The 27656-nt window shown below is 38.1% G+C and overlaps 1 protein-coding gene across 1 annotated transcript; it reads left to right on the top strand.

Annotated features, from left to right (window-relative positions):
* The first annotated feature begins 1917 nt into the window (after positions 1 to 1917).
* On the top strand, positions 1918 to 26352 carry qdpra (quinoid dihydropteridine reductase a). The gene is made up of 7 exons (XM_084719757.1): positions 1918 to 2083; positions 2188 to 2280; positions 4087 to 4183; positions 6276 to 6416; positions 13167 to 13275; positions 20543 to 20626; positions 25382 to 26352. Exons 1-7 carry the CDS (start codon positions 1997 to 1999, stop codon positions 25482 to 25484), a joined length of 714 nt encoding a protein of 237 aa, XP_084575883.1. The 5' UTR covers positions 1918 to 1996; the 3' UTR covers positions 25485 to 26352.
* The last annotated feature ends 1304 nt before the right edge of the window (positions 26353 to 27656 follow it).

Here is a 27656-nt window from a genome sequence, read left to right as displayed (position 1 = left end):
TTTTAAACTTAACGTGGGATGTCGTTACTAATTTCACTTCTGTGGAGCGCAGCAAGTGATTCCCAACTTAGCACAAGCCTGTAATACTCCAGTGCCCATACTAGAGTGAAACCCTTAGGGCTTTCTAGACTTTCAGAAAAGGCCAAACATATCAGCCTTTTCAAATGTAATATTTATTTTCTTTCATTTAATAATTATTTTCTTCAGGGAGTTCCTGTAGCTCAGTTGGTAGAGCGTGCACCCCCTGTACTGAGCCAATCAGTGCTCTGCTCTGGTTTGACTCCCACCTGTGGCCCTTCGCTGCCTGTCATCCCCTCTCTCTACTCCCTTTCCTGTCTGCTCTTCAGCTATCCCTATCCAATTAAGGCAAGAAGCCCAAAAAATAATCTTGAAAAAAATTATTCTCTTCTAATTTTTACCTCATTATTGATCACATTTGTCTCAGAAATGTAAGGTCCTGAAAACATTTGGCATTTATTTGGTAGAGAAAACGTCGTGCCATAGCTGTGTGTATTTGCTTAGATAATGACAGGTGAATTAACCAATCACATTTTGATTTATAGTGTGTAGAACCAAAAGTCCTCTCCCTAGGCACTCTCAAAAGCCTAGGGAGAGTAGTCTAGACCCTAGATTCTCCTAACATTCAAAAAATTAAACAAATTTATTTAAAAACATATGAATACAACATTTCACATTAAAATACTTACACTGTGAGACCACTAAAATGTAATTTAATATAAGTTTTGTCCTGAAATATTTTTGTTTCAATATCAGCCTGCTACAGTACATAGTCACATTCATACATGTAGCACATGCATGTGCCATCCATTAGTTACAAGTTAAACTGCGTGGCAACAGTCAATGATAAATAATCTTGGAAATTATAAATAATTAGAAATAATTCTCCCTACTGCGTGGACTGTTCTAGCTGAATAGCGTTGGCCTATGCTAATGTATTTTAATGTCATTATGTTAATACTTGGAGAGCTTAATATTTTCTGAGGTGACGTGGTGTAAAAAGTTTGAGAAACACTGGTCTAGACGACGCAGATGAGGCCACTGCTGTGGCTAGTTTGAGAGTGTTGGGTTTTTCAGTGCGGGCTGCTGGAGGCTCTGCAAAGGACTGTATTACTTTGGAGACTGAAACTGTGCTTGTCTGTCAGAAAACAATTTTCCGACATTTCAATCTTCTTCATTAAAGCTACCTTCAATAGTGCAGCACAGTACACAGATTCTACATGTAACTGTTGTGTGGTACAGAAACAGTGAATTAAGAAAAAAAAAAGTCAAGATAATTCATGTATATTATTACAATTCGTAATATCAATATCAATATACGTGTTCATACAGCTCTAGAAAAACTCCAGAAAATATTCTTCTTCTTCTTCATTGTGTGATGTTTGCTGCCCTCTACTGGGCCTAACATGCGACAACTACACTCTACAGACACTTGCTGTTGTCACAACCTACCTACCTGCGTGCCTGCAGCTTATTCCAGTTTAAAGCTTTGGCTGAGCTGTACAGGTTTAAGCTTTAATGTCTCTGTCTGTGAGGGTTCAAGCTCAGGTTTAATGTCCATGTTGCCAAATCACTGAGCCTGGGTTTCTACTGCTGTTTGAAGTTTTTTTTAAATACTGCTCATAGAGCTTTGTAAAATGCACTATGACAATGAGTAGTACATATAGTTTTAAAGGAAATGTTCACCCTCAAATGTAAAAAAAAAAAATCATATCTTTCCTTTGGCCTTAAGTCCTACTTATCCATCCATAATGTAGGAACTACTTTCTTGAGAGAAAATTGTTCTTAGATCTTGCTTGTATGGTTCATCTTGTAATTCTGAGGTTTCTGACAGTCTTTGAAAGCAGCATTGGTTCCGCCAACTTGTTGCACAACCAGCGCCACGCCTCCTCCTCCTCCTCTGTCTGTCTCTGTATATTTTAGCGGCAGCTCAGTGTCCACAGTTCACTCATTGCTAGCTGTTAATCACAGAGTAAACATGGCTGCTGCTAACCGGGTTATCGTGTATGGAGGAAGAGGAGCTCTGGGCTCAAAGTGTGTCCAGCACTTCAAATCTAAAGGATGGGTGAGCAGTAACAGACAACATTAAATATAACGCTGCTAACTCTCTGCTCTGCTAGCTGACAAGCTAGCTAACTGTCTGTATTTCTGACTTTATTGAATTAACAGTGGGTTGCGAGTATCGACATGGCTCCAAACGAGGAGGCGAATGAGAACGTGATAGTGAAGATGAGTGAATCTTTCACCGACCAGGCAGGACAGGTGAGGAGCTGCAGACATGACAATATGAACTACATGTTGGAGGTTTCTGTCTCTTTAATGTCAAACTAAAGAGCTGACAGACCTGGGAAGCCGTTACCTACAGCTGGAGTGTCCAGTTTGTGGTACGAATCCAGCAGCGTTGTAACCTTCTTGTTAGTTTTGCTTGTATTGCTTTTTTAGTATTGCTTTGCTAGAAAAAACATGAATGCTAATGCTGCGTTCAAGTCTCTCAGAAAGTTCGGGTGCTTTTTGGAAGCGAGGCAAATTGCAGACACGAGGCAAGTCAAAGTGCTTTACAGAAGCATAGAAAAAATAATTAAATGGAACATTAAAATTGCATTTAAAAGACAATCACTGCAAATGCAAACAAATATAAAAAAACAATTGCCACAAATTACTTTTAAGCACAGCTGATAAGTGTCTTTGTGAATGTAACAGTTATAATAAAACCAGGCAGATATTGGCTAATCACAGCTTTGTTGGTCTACATTATGTTGTCTGATATGTGCTTATAAGAAAACTTTTCTTTGACCAAACATGATGCAGATTGTATATTTTTTTTAGTTTTATAGCCAGCATTTTATCCATGTATGTATGTATTTTTTTCTGTTTGTATTTTTTTTATTTATAATTATGAAAACACCAGGAACTCTGCCCAGAAAAAACATAAATTCAGGGTTGTTTCTTCTGATTTCACACAGAATCAGCAGAGTGGCAGGAATTAACCATATGATATAAAAATAGGCAATCTTCTCGTGGGTGGTCTCCTTAATATATGTAGCTCATACAGAAGCATCATTAATAAAATCACTGTTTCATAGCCAGTTAAAAAAGATTTAAAAATGACCAGTGAAACTGTGACTGCTTGTTAAACTAAAATATCCTGCCTCTGTTACACATCTTTGTTACAAGTATGTGATAAGCATATTTGAGACATCATTGCAACAACTGACATATCAATATCTAAATTTTTTTTACTCCCTAATATTATTATCAGCATCTGACTCAGAAGTCCAGTGTCTGTCATGACAGAGAGAATTTGACATTTGAAGTTTTCCTGTGACATAGCTGGTTTGGCTGCCTTATTTGATGGTGAACAATGAAGAGCCACGTTTTGTTACAGCTACTGGGACATTTTGAACATTCCAAATCCAACAATGATAGATTTTTCTGTTTAATAAAATTATGTAATATCTTTGCAGCATTATGACAAGTTCATCAGTCCAATTTCTTGGCTGTTCATCCACTTAATGCTGGACAAAGCAGGGGCACAAGACCAGATTAAAATGAAAAATACAGCAGTTAAAGCGATTAATATATTCTTATTCTGACTATATTCCATATAGCATATCTTAACTTTTACTCTTGCACATGATCATCATCCTAACATGCTTACATAGTGTTTTTTATTTATATGCAAAATGAGCAGCTGATACATAATGTGCAATGCTCTATATACAGATACCCACACAAATCTTCATTTTAATATTTATACATTGTTAGTATTAGTACTTACTATTAGTATAGTGTTGTATTTTGCTTACCAAAATTACATATTTTAAAAATTCCTCTCATTTTATGTGACAAGTACTGTTACAGTATGTCAACTTATTCATCACTTGGAGGTTGCTGTAAATGGTTTTTCCAAATATCCTGATTTTGTTTGGTGACATGAACGCAGCATAGAGCATGTATTCATTCAATACTTCCAGCTGGTGTGTGAGCTTAACATTTGTTGACATTTAAACGCCGCTGGCCCTGTGGCTTTATGAGAAGGTGTCAGACATTATCTCTCATTTTGTGCAGGTGACGTCAGATGTGGCCACGTTACTAGGGGAACAGAAGGTGGATGCCATCTTGTGTGTGGCAGGAGGATGGGCGGGAGGAAACTGTAGCTCCAAAGGTCAGAGTTCAGCTCTTGTTTGCTGTAACATTAATCATCAGCCAATCATTTCCTGCAGCTGTTCATGGTGAAATTCAGCCCAAGTAAACCATAGTAAAAATGTATTTATGTCATTTTAGGATGGACGCTTGTTCTTGACTTTGGGAACAGTATGTGTGCAAAATATAATTTGAACCCACTTGCTAGCTTTTTCCTTATTTTAGTAATATAATCCATTAAGGGTATCCAGAGAATTACAAAGTCTTATTCTGTTTATAAGATGATTGTATTTATCTCACAGCTAGCATGAAAAACTACCTGCCAGTAAAAGGAAAGCAGCAGTTCTCAGATTTACAGTGAGCAGAATTGATATCCACTGTGCAGCTTGTTAACATTTTGGGGTTGCTGGAAGTCCTGTCTTTCAAGCACAACTTAGGAAGGAGTAGTTCAACATTTTGGGATACATGTGTATTCACGTGGTGGTGGAAAGTTAAATGAGACGATCAATACCACTTTCTTGTCTGTGAGACAAATGTGAGGTTTCCCCAAACAGCTGGTTAGCTTAGCTTAGCTTAGCATAAAGATGCAATAGGATACAGCTAGCTGGGCCAATCCAAACGTAGCAAACCTACATACGAGAACCTCTGTGACCCTTTAAGATCACTAGAAGATGAGTCTTGTTTGTTTAATCCATTAAAAAAATATAGAGTTAAAATGGCAATTGGTCCATTTTCAGAGGATTATAAGCTATTGCTTGTCTCTAAACAGCTGTCAGACAACCAGGGAAACTTTCTGTGTCCAGTTGCATAAAGTTTGAAACTAAAAGCTACTCCAAGGAGTTTTTAACTGATTATAAAACTTTTTTTTTTTTTTTTTTTACTAATGGTAAGGTCATAATTGATTTACAAAGTAAAAACACCCACAAGGTTGCTCTTCTGCTTTGCATTGCCTGTTTTACGATGAGGTATTTATCTGAACCAGCTGTACTTGTTTTTACACAGAAATCTGTTGTTTTTTTCTTGTTGGAAGGTTGTGCAGCTGCAGGGAGAGTAGAGCGAAAAAAAATAGAGCATACTGCCATTGACATGTTGCACTGCGTCCATGTCCCGTGTATTCTGGCTGAAAGGGTTTCACAGCAGTTATTGTCATAATACAGCACATGTACACTTCAGTTACCATGGTCACACTGATGCACAAGCAGAAAATGTAGCAAGAAGTAACTGACTTGTGTGAGAAATTTTATAGATGAAGTCTTGAAGAAATATGAAAATATTATTGTGTGAAAACAGGAGTCAACAAATACTGATGAGTTTCAGTACAGCAGTATAGCAAACGTTGAGACTTATGAGTTATTTTAACATTTAGCTAGCTAGCTACAAACTTGCTAGTGCTAATGTCAAATCTATTCTCTCTAACAAGTTGCCAGTAGTGTCCGGTGGGATTTTCTCTGCCATGATGTTTCACTTATTATTTTACTTTTTAAGGAGTGTTATTGGTCCCTTAAAATGTCCTGAGAAAATGTTTACTATGGACCTTCTAACAACTCATAAGTGGTTACTAAAGTAGCTAAGGACAAGTACTTAGTAACAACAAATTAAGGAAATCCTTATGGTGATTTTATGCAACTCATTTTTCAATAAGGCATCCTTTGAGGAAAATTTAAAGGGACCCTTGGAAGAAGTGGTTTTATGTGACTGTGCACTGGTACTTTATCATTTTGCTGATCTATTTTTTTGCATTGATTAAGCAAATGCAATATCACATGTTAATTTGTGAGCTTTTGAGGTGTTGAAAAGTGTATTTTTTTTACTGTTAAACAGACAGAGCCAAGCTAGATGTTTCAACTTGTCTCAGGTGTTTGTGCTAAGATAATCTAGCCTGCTGCTGGCTGAAGCCTCATACTTAACAGACAGACAGAGTGGGATCAGTCTCTTTACGTAACTCTCTGCCAGAAAGCAAATAAGCGTACTTCCCAAAATGTTGAAGTATTCTTTTAAAGCCCTACACTAAATTCGGTGATGCAATGTCGGAATAAGCAGCATTTTGGATAACTTATGAGATACAAGCGAATAGAAATGAGTAATTATTATAATTTTTCCTATGTCTCTGTTAGATTTATACAAAAACACAGACCTGATGTGGAAACAGAGTGTGTGGACCTCCACTATCTCCAGCCACCTCGCCGCTCTGCACCTAAAACAAGGCGGACTGTTGACTTTGGCCGGGGCCAAAGCAGCCCTGTCAGGCACTGGAGGTAAGGCACACACTTCTGTTTGCCGTTCTCATCGTGGTGACCTGGTTTGACCGTGTGTCACGTCAGGGTTTGAGGCAGACGGTGATATAATGGAGACGTTAGTGAGCAGATGTCTTTGTTGTCCAACCTGCCAATTCAAATAATGCAGGTAATGGAAAACGCTGCAGGGCTTCAGTGACGGAATTGACACACTGATCAGAGACAGGGGGGATCTTACACGGCTCACAAGAGTGTGAGGGAAAAGGTGTCAATAAAATGGATTCAAGAAACAAACCAAGAGGAGAGATAGAATAGCTAATGAGCTCTGTGGAGGTGGAGGGGTTCACTGGTTCAAGTGATTCATAAACAAAAGTCAGTGATTTATTTTTTCCGTAATGTCTGTGATTAACTCTGCTTCTTAAAATCAGTGTCATGACACTACCTCTGTCAGCATCACAGTCTCTCTCACACACACACACACACACACACACACACACACACACACACACACACACACACACACACACACACAAATCCTCCATCCATTCCTCACTTGGGCTGCAACTTACCATTATTTTCATTATCAATTAAACTGCTGATTGTTTTCCCAACTAATCATTTGGTCTATAAAATGTAGAATATGTGAAAAATGCTCATCAGCATTTAACAGAGCAGCAAATCCTCACATTTAAGAAGCCAGAACCAACAAATATTTGCATGAATAGTTACTGAAATGATTAATCAGTTATCTAAACTTCCCTTGGATTAACTTTTTCATGCGAGGGTCCTCCACCAGGGTTCAGTGTGAGTGTGGGTCAGAAATCTACTTGCCCAAAGACAAGTTTTACTTGTATAATTGTTTCATTCATTAGCACTTACCAGATAACAACAAAGATTAAACTTCACTTTCATATTTAACCCTAGGTTTTTTAAATTAGTGAGAAATGTCCACCCCAGTTTCTCAGTCCAATGTGATGTCTTAAAATGTCTTTAAAGAGTTTAATATGTTAATTTTTTTATTCACCAGCCCCACGTGACATTTTACTTGCCCTGGGCAAGTGGGTTAGGGTTAGCCCTGCTACACAATACACATAAGAGCAGGGACTTCCAATTTGAGAGGATTTTGTCTTAAAGAGTCCCCTTTGACTATTCAAAAAAAAATATTTAGAATTGAAGATAATAAAGTCTTCATAGTCAATGATCAAACAAGGATCATTATGAAATTACAATCAATCAAAACAGTCAACTCTGACTCAAACTCTGCTGGAAGTCCTGTCTTTCAAGCACAACTTAGGAAGGAGTAGTTCAACATTTTGGGATACATGTGTATTCCCGTGGTGGTGGAAAGTTAAATGAGACGATCAATACCACTTTCTTGTCTGTGAGACAAATGTGAGGTTTCCCCAAACAGCTGGTTTCCTTCCTTGTTGTTCTAACTAAAAGTTAAAATCTAGTATTTCTTTTTTTTTTGCTGTGGACTTCCTACAACTCACTCAAGCACCCCTGTTGCTCTCTGGACTCCAGTTTGAAAATCGCTGGACTAATCGATGTTGCAACTCTATTCCTCCATGTCATCTTGCCCTTGCTTTCTGCATGACACACACACACACACACACACACACACACACACACACACACACACACACACACACACACACACACACACACACATTTTCTCAGTGTCCTTGAGTAGCTGACCCTGACCTGCTCACTCATTTTAACCTACTCGATACAGAATGAGGTAAACAGTTAAAACGTAACTTGGATTGGTGAGTACAAAAGGCAATAAGCACAGCAATAAATAAATGAAAACTGACTGGTATAACCTACTAGTATTTTTGGCATTTATTTTTTAGCAACATTTACTCAGCTAATCATGCATATGCCTGATATTTATCACAAACTGTACAAAATATGTAAAGACAGCTGAGGTCAACTGAGGCTTGCAGGAGAAACCTTATTTAAACATTTTGGACAGTGTGCAGGGTCTACTGATAGTAAACCATTGTTAATCAGATGCCAGCTGGCCTCATGTCAGCCTCTGTAGCGTCCACAGAGGCTTTGGTTTGGTGTAATGTGATATCCAGCCTCACCATGTGATCGGCTGAGATTCAACTCTGCAACACAATGTAAAGCCCTGTCTCAGCAGTCGGCACAAAGCCCACAACTCATTGGCTTAGCAAGAGAATGACTCAGCAGTTGTGCCTTCATTCACACTGTCTACATGGACAGAGTGTGTAAACTACACTGATACAGTTTGGAGACCCTTGTATCTGTTGTTCTCTTTTAAATGGGCTTGTATTGATGGAAGCTCCCTCTGTCCAAAACAGACATAGGGATATTTCGATAACTGATTAACCGGTTTGAGTATTGTTTTAAGAAAAAAAGGGAAAAATCTCTCATTCCAGCTTTTTAAATGTGAATATTTTCTGGTTTCTTTAACATAAACTGAATATCTTTGGCTTCTGGAGGAAAAAACATTTGAGAAAGTCATTTTGGGCTTTGGGAACTGTTGATCAGTACTTTTTTGACAAGTAGTACAGACAAGAAAATAATCAACAATGAAAATAATTGTTCATTGCAGCCCTGGTAGGTATTGTAACACAAAAGAGCAGTGAAAGTCACCATCTTATTTTCTTCAGACCCGTACCTGTGTGTTCTAATTAAATGTGAGTCAGTATCAGATCAGATGTTCAGAAATATAACTGTTGAGAGGTACTCATGTTCATCTGTTCTTCTATGTGCTTTGATCAAACAAAGTTAGTTATGCTAATCTGCATCCCTGTGTTCACTGCACAGATGATGTGAAGACATTGTGTTGACTTTGAAGGTTGTTCCAAATCAAAGTTTCATGAATGAATACACATTTACAGATGTGGGAGGTCTCTGAAGGTTTCCCTTCCAAGTTTCGTGTCAGCAAGATAATTTTGTGATCGACTAGATGTTCTGGTGATGTTTAGTGTACCGAATCAATCACCATAATTTTCAGTACTGTCCGTCCAAATGGTAATTACCTTTACTTGAAATTCCAAAGCAAACTTAAGTGGTAACAGACCAAGAAAGAGTTGTAAAACCACGTGAAGGGTTTTTTAATAATCCTGACCTTTTGATTTAGGATTAAAAACAGGGGGTTGAACCCCAGAGGGAGTTGGTGCTGGGGTCTTCTCTCTGTTCTTCATGTGACTTGTATTTTTTTTTTCATAATCTCAAATGTGATTATCCTCTAAAATATGCAGAAGATAGCTTTTAGTGTTTGTATGCAGTGTCAACCTCCGTACTGAAGCCCAGTCCAGTTCTTATTGTTAGATGCAGTAGATGAATTTTAGCCAGTAGTGCAGGGTTCACTGACTGGAGAGGAGTGACCATCTGGGACTCTACAGTACATCTGTAACACACATGAAATCTCTTGTTTAGGCTTCTAAAATCTTGAATGCAGTTCTCTAATCACACAGCATCTCTTTTTCTGGATCTTATTGCTGCAGCTCTTTGTAACTTCAAACTAATCCTGGTTATAACTGAAGTATTTACCAAGTATGAGTTTCACTTTTACCAAGAGTTTCTCTGAAAACAGGTGGCTGATCAAAAAATCAGTCTATTTAATCCTACACATGATATACAGTCTAAATTGCGATTTTTTTCCCCTCAATTTTGAACTGTTCTGAAGACTACAGCCAGACTTGAAATAGCCTGTAAATTTTTATATTTGTACCATTAAAATACTATATTTCTTTAAAAAACAAAAAACAAAAAAACAGATTTCAAAAGAGTGATTAAAACTTGTTTAATTTTGTTTGTTTGTTGTACACAAAAGCCAAAAGACAACATAATCATTAAATAACACTTGTCAAGTGCTCACAACTCAATTTCATTGTTTATAATTCATCATCCAAAGAAGAGCTGGATGAAGTAATTTGTCCAATCAGCATAGCCATACCCTTGGCTCCATTACCGTATTGGTTTATTCATGTAGCTCAGAGCTCACCTGGGTCCAGACCTTTGACTCTGCCCTGAGTTAACTGATTTCATATGGAAATATAACAAATTAACAACTATTCAGTCTGATATGAGGCTATTGTTGATCCAATAATCAATGAGGTTATATGAGGTTTGGCAACAGAAGTAAGAGGATCTCATGAAGACTTGGATCACAGTGTCAATCTAAAGGGGTCAGACTGCCTGCACCTACACCACAAAATCTCTAGTTACTAGAGACTAGTTACTAAACATTTACAGCTGCTAACTTGTTGGCTAACTGAGCCAAGTGACACATCTAACATAGATGGTTGATATAATATCTGATTGGTTTACAGCATAGACTGTTTTTAAAGAGTTAAGAGAAAAAAAGCAGTGGAGTGAGGTCAACACACCTTTTATGCACAAATTCTATACTAGCAACACCAACTAAATGATCAAATAATCAATTAGGTAAGTGTAATTGATATTGTCCACTCACTGCATGAATGCAAACAACTCTGAGACACATTTTTCCATCTATACATATAACTAAAAAAATCATACCTACATTTGCGAATGGTTGTCATTTTTGAAAGTTATGTTACCGCTTGTGATGCTACAGAGACTACAAATGTTTCAGAATTTACACATCAATTAATTCTTTACTGGTTAATACATTAAGTTTTAATGGTGCAACCCAATTTAATAAGTGTGCTCATGTGGACAAGTGCAAGAAAAGGGTTGTGTGAATATGGACCCAAGTGATAGAAACTTTCTCTCTATACTTCTGTGGTTTACACTGCAGACTGTAGTCTCTGTTAACAGTGACAAGCAGCTAGATCCAAGTTATACACACTCGCCTCCTGTATTCTCATTGTGCTGCTGTCCATGTGCTATTTATGGATGGAAAAAAACGCTCCTGTTAGTGATTATACTGAGAAACTTGGATCAAAATAATGACTTATCGTCTCAAAATAATGAGTTAGTATCTAGTCGTTCTTTTTAGATACTAAGTGAATATTTAAATATATTTTGAGGAAGTTTCTCTTATTGTGAGATGTTGTCTAAAAGTATTAGTTGTAAAAGATGGCACTTAAAATTTCCACTTAAAATCAGTGTTTAATTTTATGGCCATGGTGCCCTGAAATTTGGCCTTTGTCCCCACAAAAAAAGCCAAATGGCCATCCATCCATTTTCTTCCGCTTTCATCCAGGGCTGGGTCACGGGGGCAGCAGTCTAAGCAGGGATGCCCAGACTTCCCTCTCCCTGGACACTTCCTCTAGTTCTTCCGGGAGGATCCCAAGGCGTTCCCAGGCCAGCCGAGTGACATAGTCACTCCAGCATGTCCTGGGTCTTCCCCGGGGCCTCCTCCCAGTGTGGCATGCCCAGAACACCTCCCCAGGGAGGCGTTCAGGAGGCATCTGATATAGATGCCTGAGCCACCTCAGCTGACTCCTCTCAATGTGGAGGAGCAGCGGCTCTACTCCGAGCTCCTCCCGGGTGACAGAGCTCCTCACGCTATCTCTAAGGGAGTGCTCCGCCACCCTGCGTAGGAAACTCATTTCAGCCGCTTGTATCCGAGATCTTGTTCTTTCGGTCATGACCCAAAGTTCATGACCATAGGTGAGAGTGAAATGGCCTTGCCCCTAAAATGATGAAATTCCATGTCTGAGTCTCTGAAGTATTTCAAAATCAGAATAAACTTTATTGGTGAATTGTGAATGTAGAAGCAGCATTCACAAACAGTGTAGCCTGCATTATTTCAGCTAGTTGTATCTTTATAGTCAAGACTTGGTCAGTGTGTACCTTTATTAATAAAATAAAGAGGACACTCCAAAATATACAAAGAGATAGCGAGAACAAGGAAGGAATTATTAAAAATCCTTTCAGTCCAGCTAACAGTTGTGTACACACAGCAAGGTCATCTCAATTTCCCACCTTTTAATTAATAACCTTTATTAGTCTCATTTATATGCTGGACTGGACATGCTGGAAAGGCCTTCTTTGAGGGCAGACTGGGTTTCAAGGACAGATATGATAATTAGCAGATTTAATTGTGGATGGACACATGCTAGCTGTAGCAGGGAGTGGACATGTGAGCCGTCAGGTACAGGATGTCTAACGTTGGCGGGTCACCCACTGGTTTCACAGCAAATGAAAGCCGTGTTGATTTCACTGTCCTTGGACTGTTGCCCGACCGGCATCTCTAACTCGTGCTTCCTTTGATTTTACTCCTGCAGAAAAACAAAAGCTTGTGGTAAAAGTCATGTCACCACCCCTTGTTCCCATTGGTCCGATCTTTGTAAAAGCCTGTCATAAGATTGGTTTAATGGGGTGGGTAGATGCTTAGCATTCCTTTTGAAAAAAAAAAAAAAAACTGTTTAAATGGTGGGGGGGCACATAATGTTTCCAGATGCTGAAGCTAAAAAACATTCCTCAGAGTTATCCCAGGCTGGGTTCATGTAGGAAACATGGAGAAGGAAGAGAACAAGCAGATGGTATTTTTTATATGTTGTCAGTAAATAAACTGTGTTCGCATCCTGCCTATGTAAGACTTTATACCACACAAAGCTGTACCACAATGAAGAACTGGGTTGCATTTTACCTGGCCACTATTTCAGTTTTAAAATTCTCAAAGCGTTCCCTCTATATAGATTCTAGATAGATGTTTTTCCGCTTGACCTCTCTCTACTAAATCAATGTCATCCACTCCTGGGCACAGTGTGTGTTGCATTTGATGTGGGCTGCGCTGCTTTTGCAAACTGATTTTTTTTTTCTCCGGGACACTAAAAGAAATATTCTGTCTGTGATCCACAGGCATGGTCGGCTACGGCATGGCCAAAGCTGCTGTCCACCAGCTGTGTCAGAGTCTCGCAGCAAAAAACAGCGGGATGCCGTCAGGAGCTGCTGCCGTGGCTATACTGCCGTGAGTACTGCCGTGAAATGTTGTGTGCACACTTGGTCATGATGCACATTTAGTCCTTTTTTAAACCATCACCATGACGTGATTGTTTGGGTAATGTGGGATGTACAGCAAGCACAGGTAGCAGATGTTTGAATTAATACAAGTCTCCTTAAAAAGTCATAAAAGTTATTAAAATAAAATAAAGGACTCAATCAACTTATCAACTGAATTCAAAAATTTCAGTGACTTTAAACTATAGGTATTAAATTTGCAGATGGATCATTTAAGGCTTATGGGGAAAATTGTCATGCAGCCAACTGTCGAGTAGAGAGTATTTGTGTGATAACTTAGTGTTAGACAATGAGAGACTTCTCCATTAATCAAAGTTTAACAATAAATTTATGTTACGTTAGCTTCCTACAGACGTAGGTACAGGTGTCTGGCTGCATGTCATCTTTTTATCATGGACAGTAATGGTTGCTAGCTAGCTAATAATATACGTATGAGCTGATGGTAGATGCAAGTTTAATGACAAATTGTCAGAGGTGGTCACATTAGAGATCATGAGGGGGAAAGCTGTTGAATCGTGGATGAAACCTGAAAAGCAACAGTGGTGGAAACTAGTGGGACTATGCTAATGTCTGCGCTGTTTGCACATTAGGCTATAAACTTTACAAACTGCGCATCTCTGTCATACTGTTGCATTGTTCTGTGTACATGGTGCAGCTTAAAAGCAAGTGCTGAAACTTTTTTACCAACCACTTGTTTCACCTTCTGTAATTAGTTAAGCACAAGAGCATGTTTTCACCAAGATTTTTTAAAAAACGAAAGTGCAACAGATAATGTAAAACTATATTCATGATTCCCCTTATTTGTAATTCCTCATTGTAATGTTCTCTCTGCGCATTTTTGTTAGCATCTACCTGTTTTATCTTGTAACTGTAATTCACAGTGACTGACAAAGAAAAAAACTGCTCAACTGAAAGAATTGGGCAGCCTTACAGTGCAGGAGCAAGTCTCTAAATTAAAGACAATGATTAGTGCGGGTGGATGATTAATGTGCACATGCAGTTTTAGGTGACGTCAGAGCAGATCCACGGATTTCTATTGCACATAGTGTAGGGCTGAGCGATTTATCGTTTTCTGATCGAAATTTGCGATTTCAGACAACGCGATGACGTGATCGCCAAAGCTGCGGTTTTTTGCAGTGCTCCTGAGGGCTGTACTACAAAGCAAGCTCAACACAGCCAGGCTTTCTTTGTATGATCTGGATCGACAAAGCCTAAAACTGCAATCAGAGATGACGGGTATCACAACGGTGGTTATCAACTTACTTTGTTAATCCAGGCTTTCGTCTTCAGACTCTGTGCGCGCTCACATAAAAGGGGCGTTTGTTGCGTCATTTGACTCTTCTTCCGCATGAAATGAAGCGATCGCGAGCCACTTAAGATCAAGTTGTTATAATTATGAGCTGTGGAAAGTATACTAAATACATTACGGCAAAAAGCAACATTGTTGCTGCAAATAAAGCAGGAGAAGAAGTTTGCTGTTAGAAAATTACTGATGGACTAAATGCTGTCTTAATGCTGACGTTTATTCTAACATGAAAACTGCATATTAAACAATAAAACTCCATACAGCAGATTTAAACATGATAAAGTCTGTCTGACACTGTCCTGTGATGACAGAGACGTGGAGATCACAGAAGTTTTTGGCTAAACGAATGTAAAATGAGTGTAACTTATTTGATTTGATTGTCCGTGATAAATGATGATGAATTTTCTAATCAGTGATCTGAGCTGCAAAATCACCGAGACAAAACAGATAACAGTAAAAAGTATTCAAAGTGTCTGTAGTTGTTTCATCATTATTTTACTTTGTGGATTATATACGATGTCAATGTTAATATGATCTGGAGCAAACGGGAAAAATGACTCTGCATCACCAAACGGAGGTTACCATCATGACAGCGCGATGTATACCGTTTGTGCCGCTGTTTCATTTTTACATTATATGGATTCGTTCGGTGATATTACGAACATACAGCTAAGCAGCTTTTCATTTTTAATGTCTTCCCTCAGTTTAAAAGCTATATCGCTTATAAACAACCTTTTTAGGACAATTATAAGTTAAAGAACGGCGCGTTTTACAGACGATTTAATCTGAAACTCTTAACATAACCTGCTACCGACCAGGTCATGAGTTTAGAATAAGTTACCATGGTGATCTAGCAGGTTAAAAGAGAGCCACTTTCGTGACACTGAAAACCCTGGATTTAGACTCAACATAGCTCGCTAACACATTTATCTCGCTTCGTAGTTACACTCCTCTGACGTGAATCACAACCGACAGTGCAGCAAACGTCATATGGAACTTAATGAATGGACCAGACATGTGTGTGTGTGTGTGTGTGTGTGTGTGTGTGTGTGTGTGTGTGTGTGTGTGTGTGTGTGTGTTTATTAATTTATTTATTTATACGGATTTAATGTAATGATGTGTGTGAATTGTCTTCAGTATAGTCAGTAGTTTTTCTCTTAATGTTATTTTTCTTTAAGCCCTCACAAATACCTAGTTTGAATAATTAATAATGATTGTAAATGTTATTATACATTGTGAATATTGCACTGAAGCTTGATTTGAAGAAAAAATCGCGAATCGAATTGAAATCGCAATATCTGCCAGAAAAATTGCAATTAGATCTTTTCCTAAAATCGTTTAGCCCTAACATAGTGTACCCAAAACTTCCTCTGACGTTGGCACCGCTGGGAACACAAAGAGCTGAGGTGCTTTTTGGTTGAACAGGCACACCTGCAACATACTCACCTGCCAGGTTTTCTTAAAATCTTGGGAGAATAATTAAGAATTCTTCACAGCGGAATAAGCACTGTGATACAAGCCAAACCTAAATAATTTTGATCTCTGTTGGTAAGACCGACCACTAAAATGTTTAGAAAAATAACACTTTTTTAATGTACTTAACGTATGCTTTAAATTTGAAGTCCACCTGCTTCTGTGGAAAACGGAAGGAAGATGTAGGCTGCTCGCGAATACCATTTTTTGGGGGGGGCCTCAAAGCCTCAGTGAGAAGTTCCCGCCAAAAGCGTTCACAATATGATATATCAGTCATATCAAGCTTTCCTCAGATTTGCGGTGGTCAGCTTGATGAGCGAGCAAGTGTTGACCCCGTGCCAGCGGGACCATACTTAAACATAGGATGCAGAAATGCTCCCTCACAAGGATACAAGCCTGGATCCTGAGCATGTTTTGAGACAAATTAAATGCTGTAATTGAGTTTCATTTCTCATTCTTTATCAGTCTTGTGCTTATGTTTTTTTTGTGGTCCTTCCTCCCTTTAAAATAAAAAACATCCACAACATTCAAAATATAGATTTAGCATCAGTTACAGGCAGTGTTAGAAGTTTCGTAGTGTTCGAGTCAGCCCAAGGAAAATGGGAATGTATGATTATTTTAGCTGACCATAATCAATTAATGAGAATGAATTAAAAACTCCTTTTTGATAATCAGTTAGTTGTTCATTTGATGATTGTAATAAGCTGTTAAAGTTGAGAAACGCATAATAGATAATGAAGATAATTGTCTGTTGCAGCCTTAATATTTATCATCAGTACATTTTTATTTTTAGGCCTTAGGCTGAGACTAAAACGAGGAATAACTGAACAGAGGAAAAGTTTAATGGTTCACCAGGCAACCATGTATGCTGTGACCAAAAGCAACAAAAGAACTTGGACTTCCTTGGACTTCAATATCCTGAGATACCGCAGCATGAAGCCCGAAGCTGCACACAGAACATTCATGTTTACCAGTCTGGATGGTCTGTGATGCTTTATGACAAAGGGAGATGTTTTCCCCTGGATGAAGCTCTCACTCACTGCTTGTTGAATGTTATTGCATTTTTTTCCCTCCTGCATTTTATTAGTTATTGTTGGCAACAGGTTTTTATTACCAAACAGGACAAATATGCAGGTTTCAGTCAGTGTGGATGGGATTGACTGTCCTGTTACAGCCTCGTTTTGTGCTTTAGGTTGAAAGAAGTGGTGTATATTCAACACAAACATCTCTGACAGTGCAGCTTTAAGTGCGCCAGTAAAAGGAGTGAAGATGAAAGCTATTGTGCTGTAAAATTAGCCCTGCCTCGCACTCCTTTGTGATGTTTGATGGATAAGTGCGAGGTGACGATAAGCTGCAGGAATAAAAAAGATGGATAAGGCTGCCGGTTTCACCTGGTGGATCTCTGGCTGTGATCTATAGATGAATGACGCACACGGTGGCCTTGGCATGATCGCCTCATGTGTTCGCTTATTGAATTTCAAACCGGTGTTTTTGCACTGTCATCGTGAGAAGCGAGAAAAGGCTTCTCGGGGGTGTATCTAGCTGCTGCTCTCTCTTTGGTTGTGTTTTTCACAAACATGAGGCTGCACTGAGTCTGCCTCTCCAGCATGCTGTCACATCTGTTCAGCATTAGCCTCATGACTTGCATTTCTGTTCCAGCCTGCATCTCCCAACCCCCATGTCCTGCTGCACCATCATATACCAACACTATACAGCATTTGTGGAAATTCATGGTATAGTGTTCTGCTGCAGAGGCGTTGAAATGGTCAGAGAAATAGAAATAGCAATAATATATGTTCTTGTACTTGAAGGAGAAAATGTAATAGATTTACTGTAATAAAATGACCGTAATATATCATCAAAGATTAAGGAAACAGGCTAAGTTTAAGTACACTCTTCTCTGACAGTGATGCTACAGCTCCTTTGATTGTATGTTCTGGTCCATAACTTGCCTTATTGTTTGTCCAATTTACGTAAATCAGAGGTCAAATTAATGCTGAATGTTTGTGGAATGAGTAAGTGTCTGTTTATGAGTCGTAAAAAATAACTGATAATCTTGTAGAAGGAATAGATGTTCATGGAGTCTGACAGGCAGAAGGCCGGCCATCACTAAACCTCTACTAGAGTGTGTATTTTTAATTTGCAATCACGTTTCTTCCAACTCAGAAAACTGTAAATCTGTATCAACCTTCAACATCTGCAAAAAAAAAAATCCGCGTCTTTGTTTCCTTCCATCTTGCCTATTGTAATTTCCTGTTCACCACCCTCATTTGCTCTTTTGTGTCTTGGCTTCAGTTGGTCCAAAAGGCGGCCACTAGACTACAACTACACAACACAAGTCTCTTATTACACCAGCGCTGGCCAACCTACATTGGTTATCCATAGAGAGTAGAATTGATATTAAAGGCCTTTTAATCACATATAAGGCACTACATGGGCTGACCTTGTTTAATATTTCTGAATTCTTGTGTCTCCTCACTATAGTGAGAACAGCTAAAAGAGAAGCTGCTAAAAACTTTTATTTTGTAATACTTTATTCAGTAGCTTATCATTTTTTCTGCCATTTCTAATTGTTGCTGTGGTCTTGTTGTTTTTAAAATAAATATCCTGTAATGTGTGTTTGCCCTCTGGGTAATTTAATTATTGTTATTTTGCTGCTTTTAATTATGTTTTTACTGCACATTTGCACTGTGCAGCACTTTGTAATTGTGGTTTTAAAAGGCGCTTTGTAAATCAAGTTTACTTACTTTTGTTTTCAGGATTACAGGCTTTGCTTTACATTGACAGACATTTGACAGTCATATACATCCAGTCAACTCACAATAGAGGACCGTCGTCACTTGTTGTTGTCAAAGTTTAAAGTCTTGCACTCCTACAGTGTTACTGCAGCCTGCCTGAGCTTCCTCAAATCTGGGGAGGAGGGGGCGAGAGGGGACAACTCACTCTTACAATACCTCATCTATTAAATAGGATTTCAAGCTATGTAATATTCGGTCTATGGCTTTCTATTTGGACTGTTGTTCTTATTTTTGAATTGTTATATATTGCTCCTTCAAAGCCTCTGGAAATTTGCTTTGAAATATATATATATGAGCATATATGATATCAAACTTGAGAGTCATTAAACATCTACAAAAATATGAATATAAATAAACTTTTACAACTGTTAGAAAACCTAGTTAAAAAAAAAAGGCCCGTTTTGCTGTTTAGGCTATTTGTCAGGATTGTATACGTGTGGTAGATCACATTTTGATTGACATTGCGAGATAAAATTAAAGATCTTGTCAACAGAGTCTGGGACAATATAGGCTAATGGTTTTAGTTCCCAGTTGTTGAATTGGCTTCAAGTGGCAGATTATGTTGGATTTCTGTTGCATCTCTTTGTGGGACAACTGATGTAAATTATTTCATGGTTAGTTCATGGAATTAAAGGAGCAGTATGCAACAATTGACACCCAAAAATGAGTATAGCAGACGGTATTTAAAGTGAGTTGTTTCTCCCTGCCCATCCACCCCAGGCTCAAGGAAGCTCAGGCAGGCTTTAGGGACACTGCAGGAGCGCAAGAAGAACGCAACATTGTTATCTCACAATAACGAGTAAGGACAAGTCTTACACTGTAAGTTGATCAGTTAATGTAAAGTTAAGCCTTTTATCCTGAAAACAAAACCCAGCTGATCTGAAAATACACACTATAGACTCTGTACTACCTGCCAGACTCCATTAACAAATCACTCAATTGAACTATAATAAATATCTACTAATTTTAAAACATTGTTAATGATTTCTTAACACTCATAAACAGACACTAACTTGTCCAGCAAACATTCAGCATTAATTTGAACTCTTAACATGAAACATCTGCATCAAGTTATGGACGGGAATAGAAATTTTAAAGGAAGACACCACAGCTGTAACGATGTTGTCAGAGAAGCCAGTATTTCAACTTGACATGTTTCCTTAATCTCTGACCATCATGGTGATGGTGAACTTAAGTTCACTTTCTACATGCTTACTGTCATGCACATAAGACTCTAAATTACATAGTTTGAATGCTTTTATGGATTTCCACAGGCTTTAAATGTAGGTTCTACACAATGGCGCTTCCTCTGAAAATACTTGAGTTCACCTCAGGTCAGGATGTTTTGTTGTTTATATGCTATTACACAGCGACACTGCATGTTCATATTAGCATGGTTGCACTGACGGTGACATTAAATGTGTGCCGTTTAATTCAACACAGTGATATTTGAAGTCATGAATATGATAATAAAACAGAAACATGATGCAAATGACTTGTAGTGCTGTGCTCTCTCTTTTGTGATCTGTTTGTGTGGAGGTGCTGCAGTCTGCGGGCTCTCTCCTTTCTTTCTCTCTCCACTTCTCAGCCTCCGCCGCTGCTGCTGTTCGCCCTGATTGTCATCTGGTTTAATTTGACAGGGTTACCTTGGATACGCCGATGAACAGGAAGTTCATGCCTGATGCAGACTTCAGTTCCTGGACACCGCTGGAGTACATTGCAGAGTGAGTACTGAGGCGAATGATGATACATTGTTTGATTTTTCTTTCTTATTCCCTGGCTGTAGAGACCTCTGCAGAAATGATTTTATCTAGATTGGAACAATCATATTTGTTTTCATCGTACCAGACCAAACAGTTGACTTGAAGCATTTCTTCTGTTGCACAATCATATTTTTGTTTTCTTTGTATTAAGAGTTGCCATGAAAAGCTTCACATTAGAGCTGCATAGTGTGGTTTAAATTTATTTATTTATATATATATTTGCATCACAATTTTCATTGTCACTGAAAAACAAAAATAGTAAGTCATGTAGCATGTTGTCTTAAATCTGGAGAGCACGATTTGTAGGCCAGGGTATCTCTGCAGCACTGCGCAGGACTTTTTCTTTTTCATTAGTCAGAAATCTACTCGCCTGAAGCCAATATTTTCTTGCTCCTGTTTTATTTATTAGCGGTTATCAACAACACAAAGTACAAGTTAATTGCCTTATTTAATCCCGGGCTGCAACATCTATAAATTGTCAGATAATAATGGAAAAATGTCCATCCTCAGTGATGTCTTTAAATGTCTCGTTTTGTCTAAAATACAAAGATAATCAATTTAATATGATAATAAATGAAGAAAAGCAGGAAAGCTCCATTTCTGAGAGGCTGAGCATTTTCTGACATTTACTTTAACCATTACTCTGCTTTTAAAATAGTTTAATTCTTTTTTACTCCTTGCTGAGTCGGTGAGTTCCTAGATTTACTAGCCGAGCATGTTATTTTACTTTCCCTGGGCAAGCAGGCAGAGCTCTGCTGCTGTGCTTCATTATAATGCAGTTTTGTCACACATTATTCCTTTATCGATAATGATCAATCAGTAATAGTAAGAGTAAGATATTGCACTTGGCCAAATTGTGATTTTGATAATATTTCTATTAATTCAGTTCCACCTTCCAATGCAATTATTTTATCAATCTGCAAAGTTCAGTGTTTTCATTTTTGTTACAACCACTCACTCCTAAGCTGCCACATGTAGCCATTTACTGTACTTTAATTTCATTTTTCATTTATTATCATACAGGAAAAGATTGAAAGTAATATAATAACATCAGTTACAATTAAGCTTGCCTGACTCGGTTAAAACTGGTTTACAGCAGTTTCCTGTTCTGTAGCATATAAAAGACAAAATCACGTCACAGAACAGCAACGGTCATTAAAAAACAAAAAGGCAAACAACAACACGGACAGAGGCGAGGGATTTATTTTTCCAAAATGCCATCAAACTGATGTGAAAATGCCATAAATTACCAGTGGTTTCTAATTAGTTAGGTAGCTCATTGACTTAAATGTCGCAACATAAACATACACATTAGGTCCAAGCAATATTTCAAATGTTCCAGCATTTGTAAGTATGGTGAGGGGAGTATGCAGATGCTGAATACTCTCTCGTCTCTGCTCAGAAACAGTGAGCTAAGAACAATTAAGTCACGCTCAGCTGAGTCTGAGGACATAATAGTACGTGTCTTTCATCCTCTGTTAGCGCTACACAGGCTCAGGCATTATTCAGGTGGTGTGTGACTCCATTTTCTACATGTCTCTGTCTCATCATAACTGGCCCCCTCCTGACACTGACACATGTCCTCATGTGTCTGATTTACATGCTGTCATTAAAGCCACTGTGGGCAGATTAAAGACAGCTCTTTGATTCTGAGAGACTGGCACGTTCACTCACATTCACCTTTTGATCCTTTGGATCACAGAAACATGTCAGCTATCAAATGACATTAAATTTAATGAAAGTACCTGGCATATTAGAGAGATGGTGCAAATCCCCCAAAATCAAAAATACAGCTCACAGCCAAAAAAAAAAAAAACTACAGCACTACAGGCCAGAGTTTTGGAGATATAAGCTGTGGAGATGTCTGCCTTCTCTCCTAGATAATGGGACTAAATGGCACTCGGGTTGTGGTGCTCAAAGTGCAAGAAAATACATTTGAAATTCAAAACCAGTGTCTCTTTCCAAAAATTACAACCCAGTTTCTCAAAATAATCCACAGACCTTGTTGTGAGCAGTTTCATGTAGGAGCTACTTTCTTTCCAGTAGAAATGAAAATGGTTCCAGTTGATTCTGTTGACACAGGCAGACACTGGTTTTAAAGTTTTCACATGTATTTTGTTTTTTGGTGCTTTGAGCAACACAAGCCAATGTCATTTAGTCCAATTATATTGAAAAGAAGGCAGACACCTCTACAGCTGATATGTCTAAAACTCTGCAACTCACACCAAATCTATCTAGACAAATAAACAGCAGTATAGGCCAGGGGAAAATATCTATTTTTGATTTTGGGTGAACTGTCCCTTTTAAACCAAATGGGTCCAAGAATATGAGAATACACTGACAGTCCAAGTGAGCACCGAACACATTACAACAAGTTAGAACAACAGTAGCTATTTTAAACCATGAAGTCACACAATCCATACAATTACATGACATATTGGATTAAATTACAGGGATCAAACTTCCCTGAAGTAAAATGGTTTATTAATAAAAAGAGGAAAGAGAGAATATAATGGAGATGTGACGTTTGACCACAAGATGGCAAAATAGATCTACACTGGTCCAGCAGTGCAGAATGATTGATGGCACAGGGGAGTGTGTTTGTTTTTCATGCTTGCTCATCACTGTACTTCATTCAGTTTTCTGTCTTTTTAGTGTATTATTGAGTCAATACTTTTTTCTTACTCATGTACATCAAAGATTTAAAGGTAGAATAAGTAGGATTTGTCGGTTGCTGTTTGTAAATGCACCAGACAGATAGCTGATTGTTGAGTCTCGTTCCCAGGACATCAGACACAGATGTTTTGGGTTGGTAAAACGTCCTGAGCACAGCAAAATAATTAGAAAATTAGAGGGTACAGGTGGGGGGCGGGGTTTCTGCAGATGCAGGCACCACCCCATACTCCTACTGGGCTGAGGGTGATGATGTATTTTACCTTTAAGCGTGCTCAACATTATAAACAGGTTGCTTGATGATAGTTGTTTGACATGCTAAGGAGCTACACTGACAGTGAGGGGCTATAACTTGATATAAATGCACTTAATTTATTATTTCTATTCATTATTTATGAATGTTTTATTTAAAATTATGCAGAAAAATCTTCATAAAAATCATTTCATTAATTTTTTAATGAATCAAAGCAATTGGTTTACACTGGAAATGGTGTGTTTTGAAAGTTACTACATTCAGTTTGTGTTTCCCCTCCGTGTAGGCCAGGGGAGATTAGATGGGATTTGATTCAGTTTGATAATCCCTGAGGAAACAGATGAGGGTCCAAGGACAGAAATAGAAATAATCTGGGCGGAGGGAAACGAAGGGAGGTGCCACAAAGTGCTTCGCTGTCCCTTTACCTACCCTCTTCTGTTCTCAGCTCTCTGGCTTTCAAACTTCATTCATAAAACATGCACACGATTGTTTGCTCGGGATTTTATTTCTAGTGAACATCATCATTACTTTTGAAACACAAGATGTCAAGTTCATTAATCAACGTCCAAACAACAAGTCTGCAAATGTGTCATAAGATAAGATAGACTTTATTGTCACAGAGGAAGTTTGTCTCAGATGCAGACAGTATCTGCTGTTAAAAGACGTGATGCATACATACAGTATGTACACAGGACACACACTCACTACCTACAGCAGCCTGCAGAGACGGCAAGTAACCAACAAATATGTCATAGGGCTGTCAATCATCATTTAATTATCAATTAATCTGCCAATTATTTTCACAACTGATTGATTAGGTTTAGTTTATAAAATGTCAGCTGGTTACCATAGAAACTAACTTACATAAATGCAGTCCTTAATACATCCTACATAATTAATCTGACAAACATGCTGCAAGTAAATGCATACTTTGCATTTTGCATGTTCTGATAAAATTTTTGGTTCAGATTTTTAAAAAGACTGGTGTGTTATGACTTGAAAAAATGTCCTTAATGAAACAATACAAATGAGTAGGTTTGTATTTTTTTTTTCTTTAAAGTAAACTTAAAGTGCTTCTGATTTCCTTCTTTAATAAAATAAAAGTAGCAGCCATATCCTAAAAATGTTCATGAACTGTCTTTGACAATGATTGTTTGAATTATGTATGTACAATTACAAAACAAAAACAAATCCCCTCGTCCAAAACTGCTCTTAAAACCCACTTTTTTAAAATCTGCTTGTAATAATTTCCCTCCTCCTTTTTTCACCTCAATTGTTTTTATACAGATATCACTTTTCTAGTTGTTGTGCTAGTTATTGTTGTTTTATGTTGATACTGACTTATTGTTTCAAAGCTTAGTTTTGGTTTCTTTTTCTTTTGTTTTGTTTTCAAGTGTTTTTGTTTCTTTACAATTTTTCACCTCCTATAATAAAGGTTTACCACTAAAGATTAACATTTTTATGGGACACCTGTATCATTTTTTCTTGTATTTTGGGTTCCTTGCAACTTTGAACTTTTTTTTAAATGAACAAAAACAGGACTTAGACTGATGGCTGAGTTTGCATTGAGAAAAATGACACCATGCATGTGGAGAAAGAACAGTCAGAGACAAAAATGAAGTAATACAAAGCCAACAAAAATTCACCAAAATGAAACCGGACAGCAATGTAGAAATTCATGTTGATGGTCTTGAATAGATATACAGTTGAGAGGGATGAAAAATCTAAAACTAGTGAGTAGAAATAGTAATGTGTATAAACATTGCTTCCTTGTCTTTATTTTCCTCCAGAATGTTCTTCAGCTGGGCCACAGGAATGGACCGGCCAGCGTCAGGAAGCCTGATGCAGCTGATGACCTCTGGAGGTGAAACCCAGGTTGTGGCCACACAGTAGAGCACTGAGCAAAGATGTGGAGACGGTGATGGGCGTTAGGAGGGAGGGGAGGAAGGAGAAGCAGAGAGAAGGGAGAGATGAAGCGATAGAGAAGCATATGGAGGAGGAAGGAGAGGTGGGAGGAGTGATGAAGAGCATCGGAGGGTAGAGAGGTGAAGAAAAGAGACGGTGACAGAGAGGAGCTGAATAAAATGAGGAGATGAAGAGGAGACGGCTAACTGAGTTTGTTCGGAGAGGGGAGGAGGAGGAGGGGAGTTTTTATTGCAAATGTAGCCTCACAGCACCATCTAGCTGTAAGTCCTCACAATTATCCCACTGCAACAGTCAATCAGATGGTGTTAAATCTACAGTAATGGTCAAACATTATTTGTGAGGACTGTATGGAAGCTGTCACTGATTAAGATGCATATATGATTTGTCATATTATACCACTGTAATTCTTTGTCATAGCAGTGTTATTACATTAATTGTAATGTAGAAAATTACTGAAAATGGTTTAAGGACGTCAAAAACACACATCAGCATCTTCACACCTACACTAGCGAGAATCATTTTCGTAAAAAATTCAACACACGACCGTGTGGCATTTTAGATCTGTAGAGCCGTTGTGTTTGTCCTGTCTTTAGTCCCTGAAGCTCCTCTGCGGCCACTGCGGGACCTCAGAATCGAAGAAAGCCGCTGACTTCTCTGAAACGGACAATACATTTTAAAGTGGAGTGGCCTTATTTTGTGTTTGTAGTCATCAAGTGAAAGTGTCCTTGGTGTCCGTGCGCGGTGTGAAAGAGGTGTTCTGTTCCTGTTGTGGGTTTTTCGAAGTCGTGAGTTGTACCTGTGTCAAATTCACAATAAAAAGAGTTAAAGTGAAGAATCGGTTTGAGGCGCAGAGTTCATTCTTGATGTTGGAAGCAGCAATTGACAAAAGAATCTCACCTCATGGTCTGTTAAGTAGATGACCTGAAGCTTTAAAATATTACACATGTTCAAAATCACTCCATATTTACAACATACAGTGGTGCATTATATTTAGTGTCTGACATTTTAGTTTGAGTGTTAATACATAGCACCCTCAAAACGCAACTTTCTGATGAAGCTCCCAAACTTTCAAAGACCAGAGACTGTCTGTTATGTAGTGAATAGTAAATGAGTGAACATTAGACATGCACTGATTTCAATTTTCTCAGCTGATTCTGATTTTCTTTCTTTCTAAGAACTATAATTTTCCATATACACAAACATTTTTGTAGTTTTTCCTCAGTGGAAAATTAAATTATATTTTCATAATTAAACATTGACTGTTAAATAACTTAAATTTTCTCCAAATGTGCTCCAGGTTACTGCCAGACCTTGTCCTCTTTTCCTTTTTTCTTCTCTCCCTCACCACCTTTTCCTCATTTCAACTTTTCTTCTCGTCTTTTCTCAGGTTTTCTTGCCCTTTCATGTCCACTCCTCCCTTTCTCCTGCATTCTTTTTCCCTTCTCTTCAGTCTGTTACTCCTTTTAACACTGACAACATGCTAGCGTGGTTGTGTGTGGCTGTGACCAGCGTTGAATATGGTTGGTCTGTTTCTGTCTGTGTCGCTGTGCACCTGACTTGTAGCGTCATGCAGCACATGTGTATAAATTTGATATATCTGACAGAAGTTGAAAGCCAGCCTGTTCAGGTCGGCAGTCGGATCATTTGGTGCATCTGTAGTGAACATGGGATTGATTTCATACACAGCCCTGGTCAGTTGTTGTGGAATTATAAATTTTCAAAAGTCCAGAACTGCCTCCAAACTGACGCAGACGTAAGACTGTGTCATCGATCAAAGGAGCTTTAGTTTTAAAACCAATTAAAAGTTTATTCTTGCTTTAAAAAAAAAGTTGACAATATTTAATCACGCAATCTGCATAAGTTACATCATTTTTTGTAATTTGAAAGATACTACCAGAATAAAACGTGCCACTATCGGTTTGTTTTTTTTTAAAAAGACATTGGATATTCCTTGACTTTCTGGATGAGGCTGCTAATATTATATTTTGTTATAAACCAATGGCTTAAAAAGACAAAAACCATGTCTCTTGGTACTTTTCAATTTTTGTGTGTCACCTTCCCAGGTAGATATTTAAAAAGTGGTCAGAAATATGTGCTTTTAATTTTTGAAATTTATTTTGTATGTATTTATATTTTTAC

This window comes from Lutjanus erythropterus, chromosome 5, assembly GCF_056507025.1.
Source record: "Lutjanus erythropterus isolate fLutEry1 chromosome 5, fLutEry1.hap2, whole genome shotgun sequence".
In the NCBI taxonomy this organism is placed as follows: domain Eukaryota; kingdom Metazoa; phylum Chordata; class Actinopteri; order Lutjaniformes; family Lutjanidae; genus Lutjanus; species Lutjanus erythropterus.
Note: the sequence above shows the minus strand (reverse complement) of the source record. Positions and strands in the feature narration are given on the sequence as shown.